This window comes from Bombus terrestris, chromosome 11 (assembly GCF_910591885.1).
Source record: "Bombus terrestris chromosome 11, iyBomTerr1.2, whole genome shotgun sequence".
In the NCBI taxonomy this organism is placed as follows: domain Eukaryota; kingdom Metazoa; phylum Arthropoda; class Insecta; order Hymenoptera; family Apidae; genus Bombus; species Bombus terrestris.
Genome location: NC_063279.1, coordinates 7,961,271 through 7,977,590, shown reverse-complemented (window position 1 = coordinate 7,977,590; position 16,320 = coordinate 7,961,271). Strand labels below are relative to the sequence as shown.

At 27.4% G+C, this 16,320-nt stretch overlaps 6 protein-coding genes across 13 annotated transcripts; 2 read left to right on the top strand and 4 right to left on the bottom strand.

Moving 5' to 3' along the window:
- Positions 1 to 163: 163 nt before the first annotated feature.
- LOC100650121 (serine/threonine-protein phosphatase 4 regulatory subunit 2) lies at positions 164 to 3,684 on the bottom strand. The gene has a single exon (XM_003398990.4). The coding sequence runs from the start codon at positions 3,364 to 3,366 to the stop codon at positions 1,426 to 1,428; it is 1,941 nt and encodes a 646-aa protein (XP_003399038.1). The 5' UTR covers positions 3,367 to 3,684; the 3' UTR covers positions 164 to 1,425.
- LOC100651048 (aurora kinase B) lies at positions 3,562 to 8,799 on the top strand. 2 transcript variants are annotated; one of them, XM_048409873.1, is made up of 7 exons: positions 3,562 to 3,580; positions 7,133 to 7,267; positions 7,356 to 7,547; positions 7,621 to 7,755; positions 7,837 to 7,995; positions 8,073 to 8,304; positions 8,372 to 8,799. In XM_048409873.1, the coding sequence occupies exons 2-7, from the start codon at positions 7,155 to 7,157 to the stop codon at positions 8,456 to 8,458; spliced, it is 918 nt and encodes a 305-aa protein (XP_048265830.1). In that variant the 5' UTR covers positions 3,562 to 3,580; positions 7,133 to 7,154; the 3' UTR covers positions 8,459 to 8,799. The 2 variants fall into 2 exon arrangements, with proteins under 2 accessions (XP_048265830.1, XP_003399045.1); XM_003398997.4 differs by lacking the exon at positions 3,562 to 3,580 and adding an exon at positions 6,799 to 7,040.
- Positions 4,179 to 6,606, bottom strand: LOC100650453 (calcineurin subunit B type 2). Its single transcript, XM_003398992.4, has 5 exons — positions 6,450 to 6,606; positions 6,216 to 6,255; positions 5,618 to 5,829; positions 5,331 to 5,540; positions 4,179 to 5,261 (listed from the first exon to the last, which is right to left on the bottom strand). The coding sequence occupies exons 1-5, from the start codon at positions 6,450 to 6,452 to the stop codon at positions 5,214 to 5,216; spliced, it is 513 nt and encodes a 170-aa protein (XP_003399040.1). The 5' UTR covers positions 6,453 to 6,606; the 3' UTR covers positions 4,179 to 5,213.
- Positions 8,561 to 11,021, bottom strand: LOC100650934 (tRNA pseudouridine synthase Pus10). Of its 4 annotated transcripts, none has more exons than XM_012313841.3 (7): positions 10,884 to 11,019; positions 10,367 to 10,514; positions 10,204 to 10,308; positions 9,826 to 10,133; positions 9,548 to 9,756; positions 9,361 to 9,486; positions 8,561 to 9,279 (listed from the first exon to the last, which is right to left on the bottom strand). In XM_012313841.3, exons 1-7 carry the CDS (start codon positions 10,913 to 10,915, stop codon positions 8,657 to 8,659), a joined length of 1,551 nt encoding a protein of 516 aa, XP_012169231.1. In that variant the 5' UTR covers positions 10,916 to 11,019; the 3' UTR covers positions 8,561 to 8,656. The 4 variants fall into 4 exon arrangements, with proteins under 4 accessions (XP_012169231.1, XP_012169232.1, XP_003399044.1 ...); XM_012313842.2 differs by lacking the exon at positions 10,884 to 11,019 and adding an exon at positions 10,651 to 10,785; XM_003398996.3 differs by lacking the exon at positions 10,884 to 11,019 and adding an exon at positions 10,583 to 10,720.
- Positions 10,701 to 12,798, top strand: LOC100650819 (putative transmembrane protein 183BP). Of its 3 annotated transcripts, none has more exons than XM_003398995.3 (8): positions 10,852 to 10,993; positions 11,096 to 11,176; positions 11,311 to 11,412; positions 11,507 to 11,575; positions 11,660 to 11,798; positions 11,887 to 12,079; positions 12,171 to 12,335; positions 12,425 to 12,798. In XM_003398995.3, the coding sequence occupies exons 1-8, from the start codon at positions 10,924 to 10,926 to the stop codon at positions 12,695 to 12,697; spliced, it is 1,092 nt and encodes a 363-aa protein (XP_003399043.1). In that variant the 5' UTR covers positions 10,852 to 10,923; the 3' UTR covers positions 12,698 to 12,798. The 3 variants fall into 3 exon arrangements, with proteins under 3 accessions (XP_012169230.1, XP_003399043.1, XP_012169229.1); XM_012313839.2 differs by having other exon boundaries at positions 11,878 to 12,079; XM_012313840.2 differs by lacking the exons at positions 10,852 to 10,993; positions 11,096 to 11,176 and adding an exon at positions 10,701 to 10,838 and having other exon boundaries at positions 11,878 to 12,079.
- A 138-nt stretch (positions 12,799 to 12,936) lies between these two features.
- On the bottom strand, positions 12,937 to 16,313 carry LOC100650695 (conserved oligomeric Golgi complex subunit 2). Of its 2 annotated transcripts, none has more exons than XM_003398994.3 (11): positions 16,175 to 16,313; positions 15,674 to 15,795; positions 15,371 to 15,598; positions 15,025 to 15,291; positions 14,650 to 14,951; positions 14,463 to 14,580; positions 14,017 to 14,406; positions 13,761 to 13,941; positions 13,404 to 13,683; positions 13,150 to 13,330; positions 12,937 to 13,074 (listed from the first exon to the last, which is right to left on the bottom strand). In XM_003398994.3, the coding sequence occupies exons 2-11, from the start codon at positions 15,743 to 15,745 to the stop codon at positions 12,991 to 12,993; spliced, it is 2,103 nt and encodes a 700-aa protein (XP_003399042.1). In that variant the 5' UTR covers positions 15,746 to 15,795; positions 16,175 to 16,313; the 3' UTR covers positions 12,937 to 12,990. The 2 variants fall into 2 exon arrangements, with proteins under 2 accessions (XP_003399042.1, XP_012169235.1); XM_012313845.2 differs by lacking the exon at positions 16,175 to 16,313 and adding an exon at positions 15,890 to 16,146.
- Positions 16,314 to 16,320: the final 7 nt, after the last annotated feature.

Genomic DNA, 16,320 nt, shown 5'->3' with positions numbered 1-16,320 from the left:
AGAAATAAGACCTGATATATGTTTATATGGTGTGCTTAAATAATTTGTAAAACACAAACAATTACTACATGAAGCTGTGATTTAATATCAAAATCACAAAATTATATATATATATATTTTTTTTTAATCTAAGGAGTAAGGCAGGTATTGTAAATAATTACTATTTGGTAATAATTTTTAATATATTTTCTATAAAATAATGTACACTGCTATTTTAAGTTATATCAATGTCTTATATCATTGATCTATGTTGTATTTAAATTAATATATTGTTATTATAATTATTTTTAAGATGAACTATCTCTAGACTTGTGTCTGCATAAAAATATTCAATAAAAACATATGACCAGAAGCAAATTGTTGTTGTAATTAAACTAGGTTGATTATTAAATTACACAAGCCAGTTTAATATAATCTTCAATTTAACAGAAAAGAGAATATTGCCATATTTGTATTATTTGACAATTATTCAATTATTACATTTCTAAGAAAACACAGCAAGACATAAAGAGAGCAGTATCATTCATTTCTCCAACTAGAAAAGACAAACATTTTATTCTTACTATGTTTTACCCTTTTCTATATAGGAGATGTATATAATAAAGGCATCTTTTTTTATCAATTTCAAATTGAATCATTAAATGGAATCTATGGTTTGATCTCATCTATGTTTAATACAATTGATCAGTCATCTTTATAGAAATATGTCTAATAAGTATTAATTTCAAAGACCCAGTGCATCTTTTATGTTGAGAATTATTTCTCAATTAATAAAATTTTGGGACATCTTTTTATGTAAGATCAGTAATTGATTTAGTCCACAATGATTGGATTTATGCTCCCTATTTGCCAGTAAAATATATTGCAAAGCACCAAAATGTATGTTTAAAATGTCTGTTTCTTTATATCACATGTTATATTTGTTACAAGCCATGTAAAAATTTTATATGCTTCGTTACAAACACAGCCACATTCTAAGTAGAAACTTTATCTGCATAAATTTACTGTTAAGCTTGTTTATGAATTAATTTGAGATAAAATCCAAACCATGGTCAAAACTGGTCATTAATATTATAATGTTCTGGAAATAGGTAGTGTTTTGCTTTCTACAGGAGCTTAGAAATTCATATGAACACATCTCTGTACAATTCCAAAATTTACGTGATTTAATGGTAATTATAAAGTTAATGAAATGGTAAAGAACATATGATCAGAGAATTTCTTGTAAATCTTACAATATCTCTTTATACGACTTATGTATCAAATCACTTAAGAGAAGTCATATATAAATCATGTTTGAACTACAATAAAAAATTTTGTAATGTAAACAATCGTTTTTTCAGTATTTGTTCTTCTTTATGTTTCCTGTTATAATAAAAATCAAATATTAAAAATAAGTGAATAGAACCTTCTTCTTACACGTTATTAACTTCTAGATGATTGTACTGCTTCTTGCTCCATGGGTTCATCATCCTGTTGAAATACGGATAATGTTTCTTCTTCATCTACTTCCATTAGTTCCACTGCTTCCTGCCCTTTTTTACTCATGACATTTTCTATTACTGTGTCACTATCCTCTATTTTATTTCTGATAGAAGTTACATTATTATCTTGTAATTGCGCTACATTACTATCTTCAATAGACATTTTTTCTTTGTGTTCTGATTGACATGTTATCGTAGGATTTTGATTTTCTGATTCTTCTGTTATTTCAACAATTGGTGAGATATCTTCCTTTACATTAATACATTCTGAGTCTCTTGGTTCTTCGACAATAGGAATTGGATCAGGTACTATGGACTTCATCACTCTCATCTTGTTCTCATCTTCTACAGTTTCTGTGATAGTTAAATTATCTTTTTCCTGGTTACAATTAAAATTTTTTATTGCGTTAGCTTTAGAACATGGTTCTTCCACTAAAGGTTTTGAATCTTTTATTAATTCTGCTTCTTTACTTTGTTCCTTTAGATTCTCTACATCTACAGACATATCTTCTGATGTATTTATAGTTTCTTCTGTATTTACATTATCAGTAGATAAAATTAAATTATTTGTAGATTGTTCTGAATTATTTGTTGTAGATGTACTTCCCATATTATTATTTTTTGAAGTTAATGTTTCCTTGTTTGAACCAGATGTATTGATAATTGATTGAATGTTTCCTACTTCCGTATCTAACTTTATCGTGCTTTCCAAATTTTCATTAGTATTTAAAAGATTTTCAACAACTGGGTTAACCGATTCTTTGTTGTCCAATACCGTTTTGATTTCAACATCTGACTTAACCAATATATCATTACTTTTACTTGAATCTTCTTGTACGTGTATCGACATTGTCTCCATGTCTGTCTTTTCATTCACTTTAGAATTATCTACATAAAACTTCGATGATTTATTCTCATTTGAACTGAAATCTTTAGTCTGAAAAGTAGTTTGCAATTTCCTTGAGGAGTCTACAGAATCTCCTCCTTCATTTTCTAATTCTAAGCTAGGCTGAGAACTGGTATCCTCGTTCATAATTGCTTCTGAAACATCACTAATAATTCCAGAAGTTTCAGGAACAATAGTTGACAAATTTTGCATCGTAGGTCCAATCTGTGAATCCTGTGTTTGTGCTTGAGAATTCAAATTGGACACACCAGAAAATTCTGAAGTAGTTGGTAAGGAATTAGATACCACAATGTCGGACTTAGAAGATGTTGATTCTACTTTCTCATGTGAAGGTTTTTGGAAACCAAATACGTGTTTTATTATGTCATTGGTTGGTACAACAGTATGTAACAAAGGTGTTTCATTTTCAACAGTGTGCACACTAATTGTAACTGTGGAAGGACAATCTTTTTCCCAATATTCCATCTCTACATCTTGAGGAGGCTGTGTTACAGATGCATCTTCATCTACAGATCCATTAACCATACCATCACCATTCTCGTTCCTTCTAGATAGTGGTCCAGGTTCTCTAGTGGAAACAACCAAAATATTCTTCTCAATGGCTCTCATGAACTTGTCAACCCTGTTGTACTCCTTACGAGGTACTGTTAATAACTCACAAATTCGTTGAATAGTAAATGGGGCGTTTGCAAATGATTCCAAACGTTCGAGGAGATTGCTTTTCATCGTGTCATAATTGAAATGTTCGACATTCGGACACGGTGCTAGGTCAAGTGTCGGACAACTTTCGTAAAATTCAGTCATCACGCGTGTCAGTTTCTCCCTGAACAATGTTTTGATCAGCGACCACTGATAAACAGGATCACCTGTTTTCGCAACCCAACACAAATAATCCTCGAGCTCTCGAGGTATTTCACTTGGACGCACTTTCTGAAATTCGTCAAGTGCTTGCAATACCTCCTCCAAATTATCCATCTTCACCTCCTGCGCTAGCCTCTCCGCCTTCTTTTGGTCGCTAAATTATTTCTGTCGACAACTCTCGTCGGATTGATAAAAATCTATAGTAGAACTTTACGCAAGAAGCAATGAAAAACGCAAACACACCGGGTACTAAATAGCAACAATGAAGGGCAAGGGACGAAGCAGTGCTACCAATACCTTAAAAACATGTCAACGTTGACAGCGTTTGGTTAGTTTTCATTTATCATATTATTTTTTCAACTAATAAAACAATTTACGATTTTTATACATTTAATGTCGGATTTACGGAATCTATTTCGATTTCTTTATATGTTTGGAATGATACGATATTGTCATATAAAGTATATTTCACATAAAATTTACATCAATAAAGGATAAAATATATATATATATATCTGTACCTCTTTTATTACTATAAATACTTCATATATATATGTTTAAAAATAATATCTGACAATTGGATAAAAACAAAGTGATAATAATTATAAATAATATAAGTAATATAAAAGATAAATAAGACATTTAAATTTCATATTCAAGTAGTGGCATTAGTAATACATATAGTTAATAGTATGTTAATAACCTAAGGATTTACAATTATTTTTCTAAATTATTATATTTAGTAATAATAAACGACCAAATAAATTTTATATTAATTTACAAAATAAAAATATTGGAATATATATATATAAGTTTCAAATTGCTAAATATTATATATATATATATAATGGATTTATTTCAACATTACCTTAAGATTTTGAACATTAAGATTTTATAATATGTAAATGTACAAAATATCATAATCATAGAATAAAACAATATATATTATTTAATTTCTGTTTTGTAATACATTATTCTCTTAATAGTCATATAATAAACAAATAAGGTTATTTTTAAAAATTTGTGTATTTGAAAGTTTCGAGAATCCTGCTGTTATGTTAATCTAGTTCAAAACTGAAGTTCTCTGTAAAATCGATTTTATCAACACATGGGACTTTTCAGATGTTAGTAATAATTGATTAAATAATATATAATACTTCTTTCAAATACACAATTGATGGATTAATTAATAATTGAACATAATATATACAATACAAACTTATTTTAAAAATAAACAGAATCTTTTTTACAAATTAACTACTTACAGAACCTAATTCAATGGGTCTTATATTATGAAACAAATAAAATATTCCTATTCACTTAACTATGATAGTATTTAATAGAAAAATTAGGAAAATGCAATTTTTTACTAGACATATTCCACATTATTGAAGTATATTGTAAGATAAGAATGAAAACATATATCTGAATTAGAGTTCAATATATAAAATAATGCTTCTTAAATAATTTACATGTTATTATAATTGTATCTTCAAAAGTTTTCTGAAACAGCTTTATAGATTTTTGTACACTAATTAAATCATATTATAAATTATAAAATGATAACAGAGCTATTTGCATAATATTTCCAACTAAAAAAACGTAATATTTCAACTAAAAATATGTATATGTTGCGTATAAGACATTTTATAATATTAAAATCTATACAATACATATGTTCAGTAAATGTGCACAATCTTAGAAGGTCGGTGGTCAATTAAATTGTAATGTACATTGCACTATGGAAAGCATTTTCACAGATGACAAACTTATGTATATATATATATATTAAAGACTTTGTATAGATTAAAGACTTAATAACGATCATAATTTCACCCTACACAATTTTGTTACTTATAATTATCCAATCAATCTAGTGTTAATAATGAATTCATTAAGTCAAATTGATATTACCATTAACTTGTTCTTTAATATTTTTCTTTCCATAAACTTTCGATAATTTAAACATCAACCACCATCTTTTTATGAATATCTGTATTACCAACAACCTGAAATCACATATAGCAAATATTTTATATAATTAGCCTGTTTAGAATCATCTAAAAGTTTTTACTTACAGAACAAAATTCTTCAAAACTAATTTTGCCATCTTCATCTTTGTCAGCAAATAATATTGTTTTATCAACAATTTGTTGAAGTTGAGTATCCTTTAAGTTATTGCCTACCATCATTTTCAATACTTGGAATAATTCCCCATTGCTTATAAAACCATCGTTATCCATATCATAAATTCTAAATGCAAATCTTAATTTGCTTTCTTTATCTCCCTGTTAAAAAAGAATAAAAGTATTTTTGAATGCTCTACTTATATTTATTGTTATCTTTTAATAAAATTTATATATACTTTAACACTGAATTGAGAAACACCATGAATAAATTCCTTAAAATCTACTTCTCCATTGCCATCTGCATCAAATATATCTATAACACGTTGCACTAAAGGATTCTGTTGTAATTCTGGTAATGACATAAACTCATCAATACTTAAAGCACCACTGTTATCTAAATCTAACTTCCGAAATCGTTTTCCTAATCTTCTAATTTCATCAGCATCAACTAAAAAAAGAATATTTTTATGTTAAAAGGTATTGTAAGGATCATAAAACTAATATTTTTTATTAATAGCATTAGATGTGTGCATATGTATGTATGTGTATACCAACAAATATGGTGGTTAATACTTCACAAGTGCTATGTTTAGTTGAAGCAATTGGAGATAAAAATAAATCAGAAGCAATATGTAAATGAAAATGATTTAAATAAAAAGAAATTATTTTTAACATAATCTCATATAAAATTTTTATCAAATATTATTCGAAATAATTTCATAATATAATATTAGCTATTAGAAAAGTACATAAAGCGTTTATTTTGAACGAATATACTTGGAACAGTGATGGGTTATTTCAAGATATCAAAAATAATGTTTCATACTGACTTACAATTAGAACATAGTTCCATAGGCAGCGAGCTTTCATTACCCTAAAAAGTAAATATATAAAGTAAATACACACAGTATGTTAAAAAGAAGTTTATTTATAGGATTTTAAAGATAATAATCACATAATATTTTCCTTAACGAAAACAATTATAAAATCAATTACGCATAGTATAATATACTGCTTAACTATTTACACGAATATAAATAACCTCAAACATATAACATGCTTAATTACCATTGTGATACTCGAGCCGGTCGATTTCTGTCAAAAATTTACCACAAAATGTCAAAATCGATCAGCAAAAACTACTTTATGATAGAGGACTAGTAGAAAGCATGAGATAGGTATAGAAGAGAAACTTTAACAACATACGTATATAGCCTACACAAGCATGAGTATACAAATTCTGTAGTCTGTCCAACGAGATGACGCACTTCGCAGCCATAGCAACAAAATTTTGTTTATGTTTACTGCCTCGTCTCGTTGGATAGGCTATAGATATTCTTTGAAAATTATAATCTTTTTATTTCAAGTTGAATTACTTATTTGTAATATATCTTAAAAGTAATTTCTTCATTATAAATTTATCTATTGAAATTAATTTGAGGAATATTACGCGTTGCAATCAAATTTTTTGCGATTTTCGCACTGTAGGTGTCACTTTAATCTATCAGTTCTTTTTAAATCAAAAATGTCAGTTGAAAAGTGCAGATGTTAAAAAATTTTTTATGAATATATACTGGTTATTTTACTAAGAAGTATTATTTTATTAAAGAATTTAATTCAAATATTATATATTACGTAAATAACTATTGTGTCCCAAAGGTAATATGAAATTACTTCAATATATAAATTTATACAGCATAATAGATGTATAATAAAACCTTTTTTTTCAAAAATATCTCAAAATTTTTTAGAAAGTCTATAGTTTGTAACATTATGGCTCACATGGAAGCATTTCAATGTCCATCCAATGTTCCATCTGAGTATAAGGAAATTGTTTTAGATACTTTATGTAAAATGGAAGATCATGTTGAAACTAGAGGATCAAGGTATGCCGAAGAGAAATTTTGTTTTAATCATTGTAAAAGATGTTAAGCAATTTTAATTTTATTATGAATATAAAATATTGTTTCATAGATATCAATGGAATTTAGATGATTTTGAAATCGGTGCACCTTTAGGCAGAGGTAAATTTGGCCGTGTTTACTTGGCTAGAGAGAAAAGTACACATTATATGGTAGCATTGAAAACTTTATACAAAGTGGAATTAATGAAAGGACGTGTAGAAAAACAAGTGATGCGTGAAATTGAAATTCAAACACACTTAAGGTAAATATATTATCTTGTGCATTTTTTAGTTTTTTGTTCATAAATAAAAATATATTGTAAGAATATTTTTTAGGCATCCTAATATTCTGCAAATGTTAACGTATTTTCATGATCATAAGCGCATCTATCTTGTATTAGAGTTTGCTGCTCGAGGAGAATTGTATAAGGAATTAAAGAGACAACCAAATGAAAGATTTAATGAACACTTGTATGTATTTTTTAAATTAATTTATAATTTATGATTAATTAATTTATATATTTACTTTTAATTGTCATTATTATTTTTCAGATCTGCTAAGTATACTTATCAAGTAGCGGATGCTTTAGAATACTGTCATAGAAATAATGTAATTCATAGAGATATAAAACCAGAAAATTTATTACTTACATATGAAGGTAATGTAAAATTGGCAGACTTTGGATGGTCTGTCCATGCACCATCATCTAAGTAAGTATATTTATAATTATAATTAATAATTACAACAGTAGTAAGGCAATGTTTACTATCAATAACAATAACTGCAGGAGGAATACATTATGTGGAACATTAGATTACTTACCTCCAGAAATGGTAACAGGACAAACATATGATATATATGTCGATCATTGGTGTTTAGGTATTCTCTGTTATGAATTTCTTGTGGGTAAACCACCTTTTCTTAGTGATTCACAGCAAGAAACTTACGTGAAAATAAAAGCAATAAACATACAGTGGCCAGAACAAATTACATCAGGAGCCAAAGATTTGATATCAAGGGTAATTCTTGCATATGTTTGCTGTAATTCTTTATTTAAGCAAATCATCATTTTTATATTAATTACAGTTAATTAAACGGAAAAGCTCGGAAAGAATCTCTATGGCTGCTGTAAAAAGACATTTTTGGATAATGAAATATAAAGACTCACACTAGTTTTAAAGGAATGACAAAAATTATTTGAAATATATTTTTTATTACAAAATAATTATTAATGAAATATAAAGACTTACATTATTTTTAAAGGAATAACAAAAATTATTTGAAATATATTTTTTATTATAAGACAATTATTATTAAGATAATATATTTTTTACATTGGTATATAAAGTTATTTCAATATCAACATAATTTTTATGGCCAATTTAAATTAATCCCTGTTACATCTAATGCGACTATATCGATTTCGACATTAAGAATGTCGCATAAACTTGGTTTAGTTCGACCAAAATCTCCATGCACAAATTCTTTTACATATGTTCCAGCTTGTGTTTTGATATCTAATACAAAAAACATACTAGCATCCTCAGTATTAATATCCAACTTTTTTAATTCCTGAGGCTCAACCCAACGAGCTCTCATTTCGTATATTAATCGTTCTCTGGGACTTAAAGGTCGTCTATGCAATACTCTCACTGGTGTCTTTTGTATTATTTTCACACGTTTCAAATCATTTAATTTTTCAAGAGATAACACGTTCTTAGACGCATTACGACAAACACAAAGTGCTCGGTAAAATTTTGTTTTAATATTTTCGCCTTCTTTTAACCTTTTCAAGTCATATTTGGATAAAACTTTTAAGTTTGATGTGATTTGTACTTGCTTTGAGGACTGATTAATTTTATTCACTAAATTTGATAGTAACTCTTCTGTTATTTTGGTCATTCGAGGATTAACTAATTCAACGGCGAATGGTCTTCCAGAATATATGTTTCTAACATCCACATCTTCTCTTCCAGATGATAAAAATTTAATAGCTATATATGAAAAGCGGGTATTAAATTTTGACTGAAATATTGTTAATTACAATATTAAAAGTTTTAGAATACCCAACTTACATTGAGCTTTTGTTACTTCAGCAATAGGATTACACAATATGTCCTGAACAGATGTTTGCATCTTTTTCTCTCCATTTATGAACCATGGAGTTTGACTGAGTTCTCTTGATAATTTATTATACCGTCCTGAAATTATAATTCATTTAATAATTTATATTATAGTTATACTTTTAATAAGGAATATTACCTCCTATAAAAATACTTGAATGTGAACATATGATATTTTCTACGTTAATGCTATCTGATGTATCAAATGACACAGCTTTAAAGTATTGAAAAAATTCTTTGTCTATTATTTTGGTCATTAGAGTCTCTATACTTTTTCTGCTAAATCTATTCTCGTTATATTTTCTTTTCCTTTTATTCCCTGTGTTATTTGTTCCTTTACACAATAATCTAAGACAAAGAATATTTTATTGTAATTAAAATAACATATTTCTAGAAATAAAATAATTCCAAACTTACAATGTTTCACATTCTTTCTCATTAAATTTGTATGTTAGAATAATTTCAATCAGAAATGGAGAAGGTGTCATTGAATCCACTTGTTTTTTAATAGCCAATTCTAATTTTGGAGTCATTATCCATTTCCAAACATCTTTAACACTTTGCAGTTTGACTTTAAAATCTAGCAATGCATCTTCTGAAAGATTAAGTTGGGTGGCACATTGTATATGCAAAAAACGTTCTCTGACACTGATGCATACTGGTATTGTTAATGCACATATAAATGTTCCACTATCATAATTTTGTTTATCTACTTCAACTTGAATCTGTTTGTAAAATTATTTGAAATTTATATCAAATGTCTATATATATTTTAAAACAGATGCTTCAACATACTTTTCCAATAACTTGTTCTTGTGTCTTATTTTGTAGAATTCCTAAACAGGTTATGCACGGTATCTCATCGTTAAAAGAGGTATCTTCTGCTTTAATATACCCAGCCTATAAAAGAATTTAATATTGAATCAAAAATTAAAAAATTACAGTAATTAAAACATACATCTTTTGCATATTTAATAGGATCTTCGTAACAATCTAGCGTGCGCCACCCAACAAAACGAAAACAACATCTTAAGCAACAATTTTGCAGTTGCAAAAAATTAAAAATACGTTTTTCACTTTCCGTAGCGTTCATTTTAAAAAAAATTCTGTAACATAGTATTTCAACGTTAAAAGAATATCAATTAAAATAAAAGTTTTTAATCATCGTGTTTACGTTAATCTGCTGGGAATATAATTCCACACATTTCTAAATATTTAAATAAAAGTTTATATACAGATTACATTTAAATCATATTATCTTATCTTCAATTATTGGCAATTAGTCTATTGAAGTGAAAAAACTGAAGTATCTATAACGTAAAATTATTAAATGCAAAAACAACACGATGCTTCATACGGATTGAACACATCTTTCTTATTGACTTTGCTAAAAAATATGATGGACGGTTACAATGTCATCTATTACTAGTGTAAATAGTTATAAGTTTTAGGTTTTATTCTGTTGCAACTGGTACCTGATTAATTTGTAGATATAGTAACGTAGCATTTAACATCATGCCTATTTTAAGGAAAAAATCTAACAAAAAAGTAAATGCGGAAAATGGCAACGACAATTTGATTGGAGGTTAATTATTGTTTTATTAATTATTTTAAAAAATTCCTCGTTTGACACATTATTAAAAGTATGTGTATATCGACGAAATAATGCTTTATTTTTTCGTGACAGATATAACCATTGATGACTTTGCAAATTCATCACGGACACACACAAGATTTAAAAAGGCAGTGATAAATGTCTCCTCTGAAGGTTACCTTGTTAATACATTTCAATCAACTTTGTGTTATGCCATTTCTGTCTAATATAAGAAATTCTACTTATTTATTTGTATCATTGAATGAATAGACTATAACAAATTTTTTCATCCAATTCTATCTGTACAGTGAAGGAAGCAACAACAGAGAAAAAAACTTTCTGGAGCAAAATGAATGAAAGTTATCAAGGTAATCTGGGTGATTTGAATAAGTCGAAGAAAAATACCAAAGGTAGATATTTTTAGAAATAATCAGTTATGAAGATCCATTTTTCCATGTTCCATTTTTAGTTCTCAATTAAACTTAAATTGATCTTATTTTATAGGTGCATTAACAAATCAAAGAAGAAACAGAAAGACAAATTCCTTTGAGAGTATTACAGAAGAAGAAGAAGGTAAAATAAATAGAGACTATGAAACGGTAAAATTCAAGAAGAATTCCTGAAATAAAGGACAAATTATATTTTTACATTATTTAGGTGTAGATTATCCATTGGATATATGGTTTATTATATCTGAATACATTAGTCCAGAGGCTGTGGGAAAATTTGCTCAAATATGTAGAAGTTCTTATCATGTGGTAACAACAGGAAAATTTTGGTTTCATTTGTACAAGACGTAAGTTTGTCTTTATGTAAGAACATAATAATCTAAAATTATGATAATACATAGGAGTATTAAGTAAAGCATAATATAGTTACTATAGGTTTGTTCCTGGTTTACCAGAGCGTCTACAACCACAATGTATGGTTCGTACACACGGACTCCGTGCTTGTGTCATCAGAACATTACATTACACTTATTTTTCCTTGAAGAAAGAAGTTGATAATGTGTCCTATTTAAGACAAGATCAGCCACATTCACTTGTTAAAAGACAGTGCTGTCTTATGTGGCATAAGGTATGCAACATAGAATCATACGTAATATTACTGTTGAACCATTTAGTAAAATTAATTAATCATAAATTACTTATTGATATTTTTTTTTTAGGAAGGGAAAAAGCGATGGTATTTTTACTTCAAATTAAAAGAGTTGCCAAAAGCTAACAATAATTCATTAAAACTGAAAACGAAGATCAATGGTAAAAAGACAGATTTTCTTGAAATGTTAGAGGATGTAGCTGTGAATTTGGAAGAGGGCTGCAAGATACTCAGGGTATTCATTTTACGATGAGACAATTATCTCTAATGCATAATGCGTTGTTACGGCAAATAGCAATTTATGCAATATTATACAATTTATAGGTAACTTGTTTAAAATATAGTATGTTGCCACCAGTAATTGGCTTGATTTTGCAATCAGTATCGATGACTTTGATGCCCGGTTTTAAGGATCATCGATTACAACTCGGATTTGGAACGTCAGATGTCCCTAATACATTAACAAATCAAGTTATTTTAAATGATGTTGTTAGCTATCAAATTCTAGATTGGTGGCATCCAACTTATCCCCACCAAGATTCAATAACTACTATTGAATTACCACAAAGTGATTCTTGGGATCAGAGCTTATTATAAGAAAAATTCCATATTTCATAATCGAGCAGCTAGATCATAAGTATGACTGTAATATAAATACTTCTATGTAAATAATACATTAAATGTCTGTTAAATTTAAAGATTTGGACACTTGTTCTTCAAAATTTCATGAGTCGAAAAATGGAAAAAAGGATAAGAAAAATATTAAATGATATACAGACAAAACTACATATATTAATACTGTGTTATTACAACTAATAAATAAATGACATAAAATATGAGAGTTTAAATTAGTTTATTTAAAAATTAAAGAAATAGAGAAAAAAGCAATATTATCTTTTGATTGCGGTTTCAACAGCGTGTAGCAATTCTTTCATACAAAGCACATTTGAAATTGGAATCTGCATCTCTGTAATCTGAAATATGATTTATATGTATAATGAAACAATTTTTACATGGTGAAAAATGAATTATTTGATAATAGATTTTACCATATTAGCATAAGCTTGTACATCAACTTGTAACTGAATTCGTATTTTTTCATCATCGCTGATTCCTTGAACTTCAGAAGTAAGGGACCCCGTGGATTTGTCGCGTATTTTTTTCAATCTTCTTAAACTCTCTTCAGTTTTTTGCACTGAAGTTAATACGTCTGTTACAGAAGCTAGATAACTGTAACAATTCAATATAACAAAATTTTATAAATGTTATAATTTTCAATAATAACTATTTCTTTTTTCCTTACTGTTCAGTTAACTCAGAAAGGGCCAATTCCAACCAATAATTAACATTATCTGGTATTATCTTTTTGTAATCTGCATGAAAATTGAGGAGGAATGCAAGAGTATTTTTTACATAAGAGCATGGTTTCGTTGGTACATCCCTTTTTGTTCGTCTAAATAATCTTGGAATATCACTGACTTGTTTCAAATGTGTTACACATTGTTTCAATAATTCATCCACTATTTCTTTTGTAATTTGTGGCCAAATTGTTTTTAAATTCTTTATTGTTTCATCAAGAGAATCTGCGAAAAAAAACATATAGGTAATGATATAGAAAATTTGAATAAGGATATAATATTAATATTTTTCTTGTTGTAACCTTTTAATAGAGTCAATATCCTTGAACTTTCTTGTTTAAATTTCGATCGAGCTATTTCCAAAAGAAATGGAAGTATATTTGCAAATTTTTCTACATCCTTATACAAACAAATTAGGAAGTTAAGTTTTGTGGAATGTTCTACTTTGTTTAAATTGCTTATTTCATTTTCTATCGGCCATACCTTTACATAAAAAAAATTAGGATTTTTAATTATTCAAGTATCATATATTATATTATTTTTTTAAATTAAATATACTTCTTTAAGCACTATTTGAATCCATATTCGATATCTGGCACATATCTGAAGACTGAATTTCCAAAATCTATGAAAAAGTTGATGCAGATATATATTATTATCCCAAATTGTTTGTAGATTTTCCCATATAATACAAGTTGCATAAAGAGAAAAATCATCTTGTGTAAGGGATTCTAATGTTCCTTTTACAGATGCTGGTGATATTGATTCAGTTAAAACTGTCTCAATTCCACTAGCTATTTCTTGAAATTTAATTTGAAAATATACTGGTAAATTCCACTTTTTCAAAAAATTTTTATATTGCGAATTCTTTTGTAATGCAATTAAAGATTCGGGTGTAATACACTCAGCTTCTAATTTTTCTAAAAATTCCAGGGTTGCTACATATCTCTGAAATTATGAAATATTATATACTATATTACTATAGTATAACTTTACTTACTTACTGAATGGAATAATATTGGATCTCCAGGAGCAAAGATGTATTTTATATATTGCTCAATCTTTTCTTCTACATCAATCCAAAAACTGTTCACCAAAAAATTAAAACCTTTCACAGAAAGTCTGTAAAAAAAGATTTAGAAATATTTCTGTACAATGACATATATAATTTGGCTTTAATAAAATGCATACCTATTTGGATATAGTGTAATGTCTAATAATTGTTTAAGTTCTACATTTAAAATGTTCAGTAACCTATTGTATATATTTTGTAGACCTAGTAAATCAGTTTTCAAGTTTTCCGTATTAATTACATTATGAATCAATGGACCAACAATCTCTTTCCTCACTAAATCTTCTGCATCACTTATTTTATCAAGTGTAACATAAATTCCTAAGCAACGAATTAATAAAAAAGAATTTTTTTCTTGTATACTTGCCAAGAAAAATTCATTGAGGTGTGTCATATAAGACTGTTCAAGTTCTTCAGCTTCCTATTACAATAAAACATTTCTGTCATTAATAAGAATATTAAATCTATGTTCAATTTTTTAAAGATATGCGTACTTTTTGGTTTTCATTGATAATGTTCAGTTTGCATCTAGACATATGAAATTCTAATTGATTAAATTCTGCAGCAGCTTGTTCTAAAATATCTATTTTAACAGGACTTTCAAGGAATGTGTTTAAAGACAATATAGTTGAAAGTTTATTTAAAGACTTATAAATATGCTGTAAGCTGAATACACTTCGCTTGTATTCTCGTGTTTTCTTATTTTCGTTCATATTATGAGTAATTGCTGTAACTTCGTCATCCAGAATCTGTTGTACTTGCTATCATAAAACATATATTACTAATAACATTTAAAACTTAGCATTTTAGTAATTAAATATATTTTCTCATTGAATTTACCATTACTTCTTCCCTTAATTGTCCTAAAGGTGTTTGTAAATCACTTATAGCCTTATCCAAACCAATCATATTACTTGATAAATTTACAAAATCTGTATAATCTCGATTGATTAAATCAATCATAGCAGACCTTAACAATTTCAAGTATATTCCAAGATCATCACGCATTGTTTCTAATTTTGTGCTCTTTCTGTGTTCTTGAAGAAAGGTATCGACATTGAAATTTTCCTAGAAATTGTAAATATAAAAGGTATCATAATAGATTGCATTTCTATGTTAAAACACATTTTAATATTGACTTACTTGAATAAAATCAACTTCAGAAAAACATAAGTCATTTGGAGCTTTTGGTAAATTAATATTTTCCTTCGACATAGTAATAGATTTCTTACCATTAACCTTTTTTTATAAGGAATTAATTTTTCCTATTATTTAATTATACAAATTAATATATACATTCATAACTTTTCATTAAAATATACAATATGTTATCACAGAGCCCATCCATAGTTAACTTACTTAATCAAATTTGACAATTAACACCAGTTGATATGTCATTAAAAAAATGTTTCAGACAACATAAAAATATGAAGTCAAAAATTCTTTGTAACAACCTTTATATGTGAATTAATTCAAAACATAACACATATACATAGTACATGAATATATTATCGATAATTACAAGATGAATTTAAAAATTGTTCTTAGAGTATCTAACATATTGAAAAACTTTATCAAGTATGCTTTCTTTAATGGCATTGAAACATAATGGTTTTTTACCTAACTTGACGCATGAATACGTACATATGTATAAACCCCAAACGCACGCACGCGTACAATACAATACAGTTAAACGAATAGGACGGAGAGCAATTCATATTCGTGACTAACAGTAAATAATCTACATTTGTATTGATGAGAAATTAGTGCCGTAAAATAAAATCCAACGA

Excerpts from the sequence above, each read along its gene's own strand:
- LOC100650934 (XM_012313841.3), bottom strand. The coding sequence starts at position 10,915 with ATGCTACGTTACTATATCTACAAATTAATCAG. Across the intron at positions 9,487-9,547 it reads TTCAAGTATTTTTATAGGAG|GACGGTATAATAAATTATCA; the intron begins GTAATATTCCTT and ends TTATAATTTCAG. Across the intron at positions 9,280-9,360 it reads TGAAGTAACAAAAGCTCAAT|CTATTAAATTTTTATCATCT; the intron begins GTAAGTTGGGTA and ends TTTCATATATAG.
- LOC100651048 (XM_048409873.1), top strand. The coding sequence starts at position 7,155 with ATGGCTCACATGGAAGCATTTCAATGTCCATCCAATGTTCCATCTGAG. Across the intron at positions 7,548-7,620 it reads GAAATTCAAACACACTTAAG|GCATCCTAATATTCTGCAAA; the intron begins GTAAATATATTA and ends AATATTTTTTAG. Across the intron at positions 8,305-8,371 it reads CCAAAGATTTGATATCAAGG|TTAATTAAACGGAAAAGCTC; the intron begins GTAATTCTTGCA and ends TATTAATTACAG.
- LOC100650819 (XM_012313839.2), top strand. The coding sequence starts at position 10,924 with ATGCCTATTTTAAGGAAAAAATCTAACAAAAAAGTAAATGCGGAAAAT. Across the intron at positions 11,177-11,310 it reads GATAAATGTCTCCTCTGAAG|TGAAGGAAGCAACAACAGAG; the intron begins GTTACCTTGTTA and ends CTATCTGTACAG. Across the intron at positions 12,336-12,424 it reads AGGGCTGCAAGATACTCAGG|GTAACTTGTTTAAAATATAG; the intron begins GTATTCATTTTA and ends TACAATTTATAG.
- LOC100650695 (XM_003398994.3), bottom strand. The coding sequence starts at position 15,745 with ATGTCGAAGGAAAATATTAATTTACCAAAAGCTCCAAATGACTTATGT. Across the intron at positions 15,292-15,370 it reads AATTAAGGGAAGAAGTAATG|CAAGTACAACAGATTCTGGA; the intron begins GTAAATTCAATG and ends GTTTTATGATAG. Across the intron at positions 13,075-13,149 it reads TACAAGCTTATGCTAATATG|ATTACAGAGATGCAGATTCC; the intron begins GTAAAATCTATT and ends ATCATATTTCAG.
- LOC100650121 (XM_003398990.4), bottom strand. The coding sequence starts at position 3,366 with ATGGATAATTTGGAGGAGGTATTGCAAGCACTTGACGAATTTCAGAAA.
- LOC100650453 (XM_003398992.4), bottom strand. Across the intron at positions 5,541-5,617 it reads TTTCTCAATTCAGTGTTAAA|GGAGATAAAGAAAGCAAATT; the intron begins GTATATATAAAT and ends CTTTTTTAACAG. Across the intron at positions 5,262-5,330 it reads GTTTTGAAGAATTTTGTTCT|GTTGTTGGTAATACAGATAT; the intron begins GTAAGTAAAAAC and ends ATGTGATTTCAG.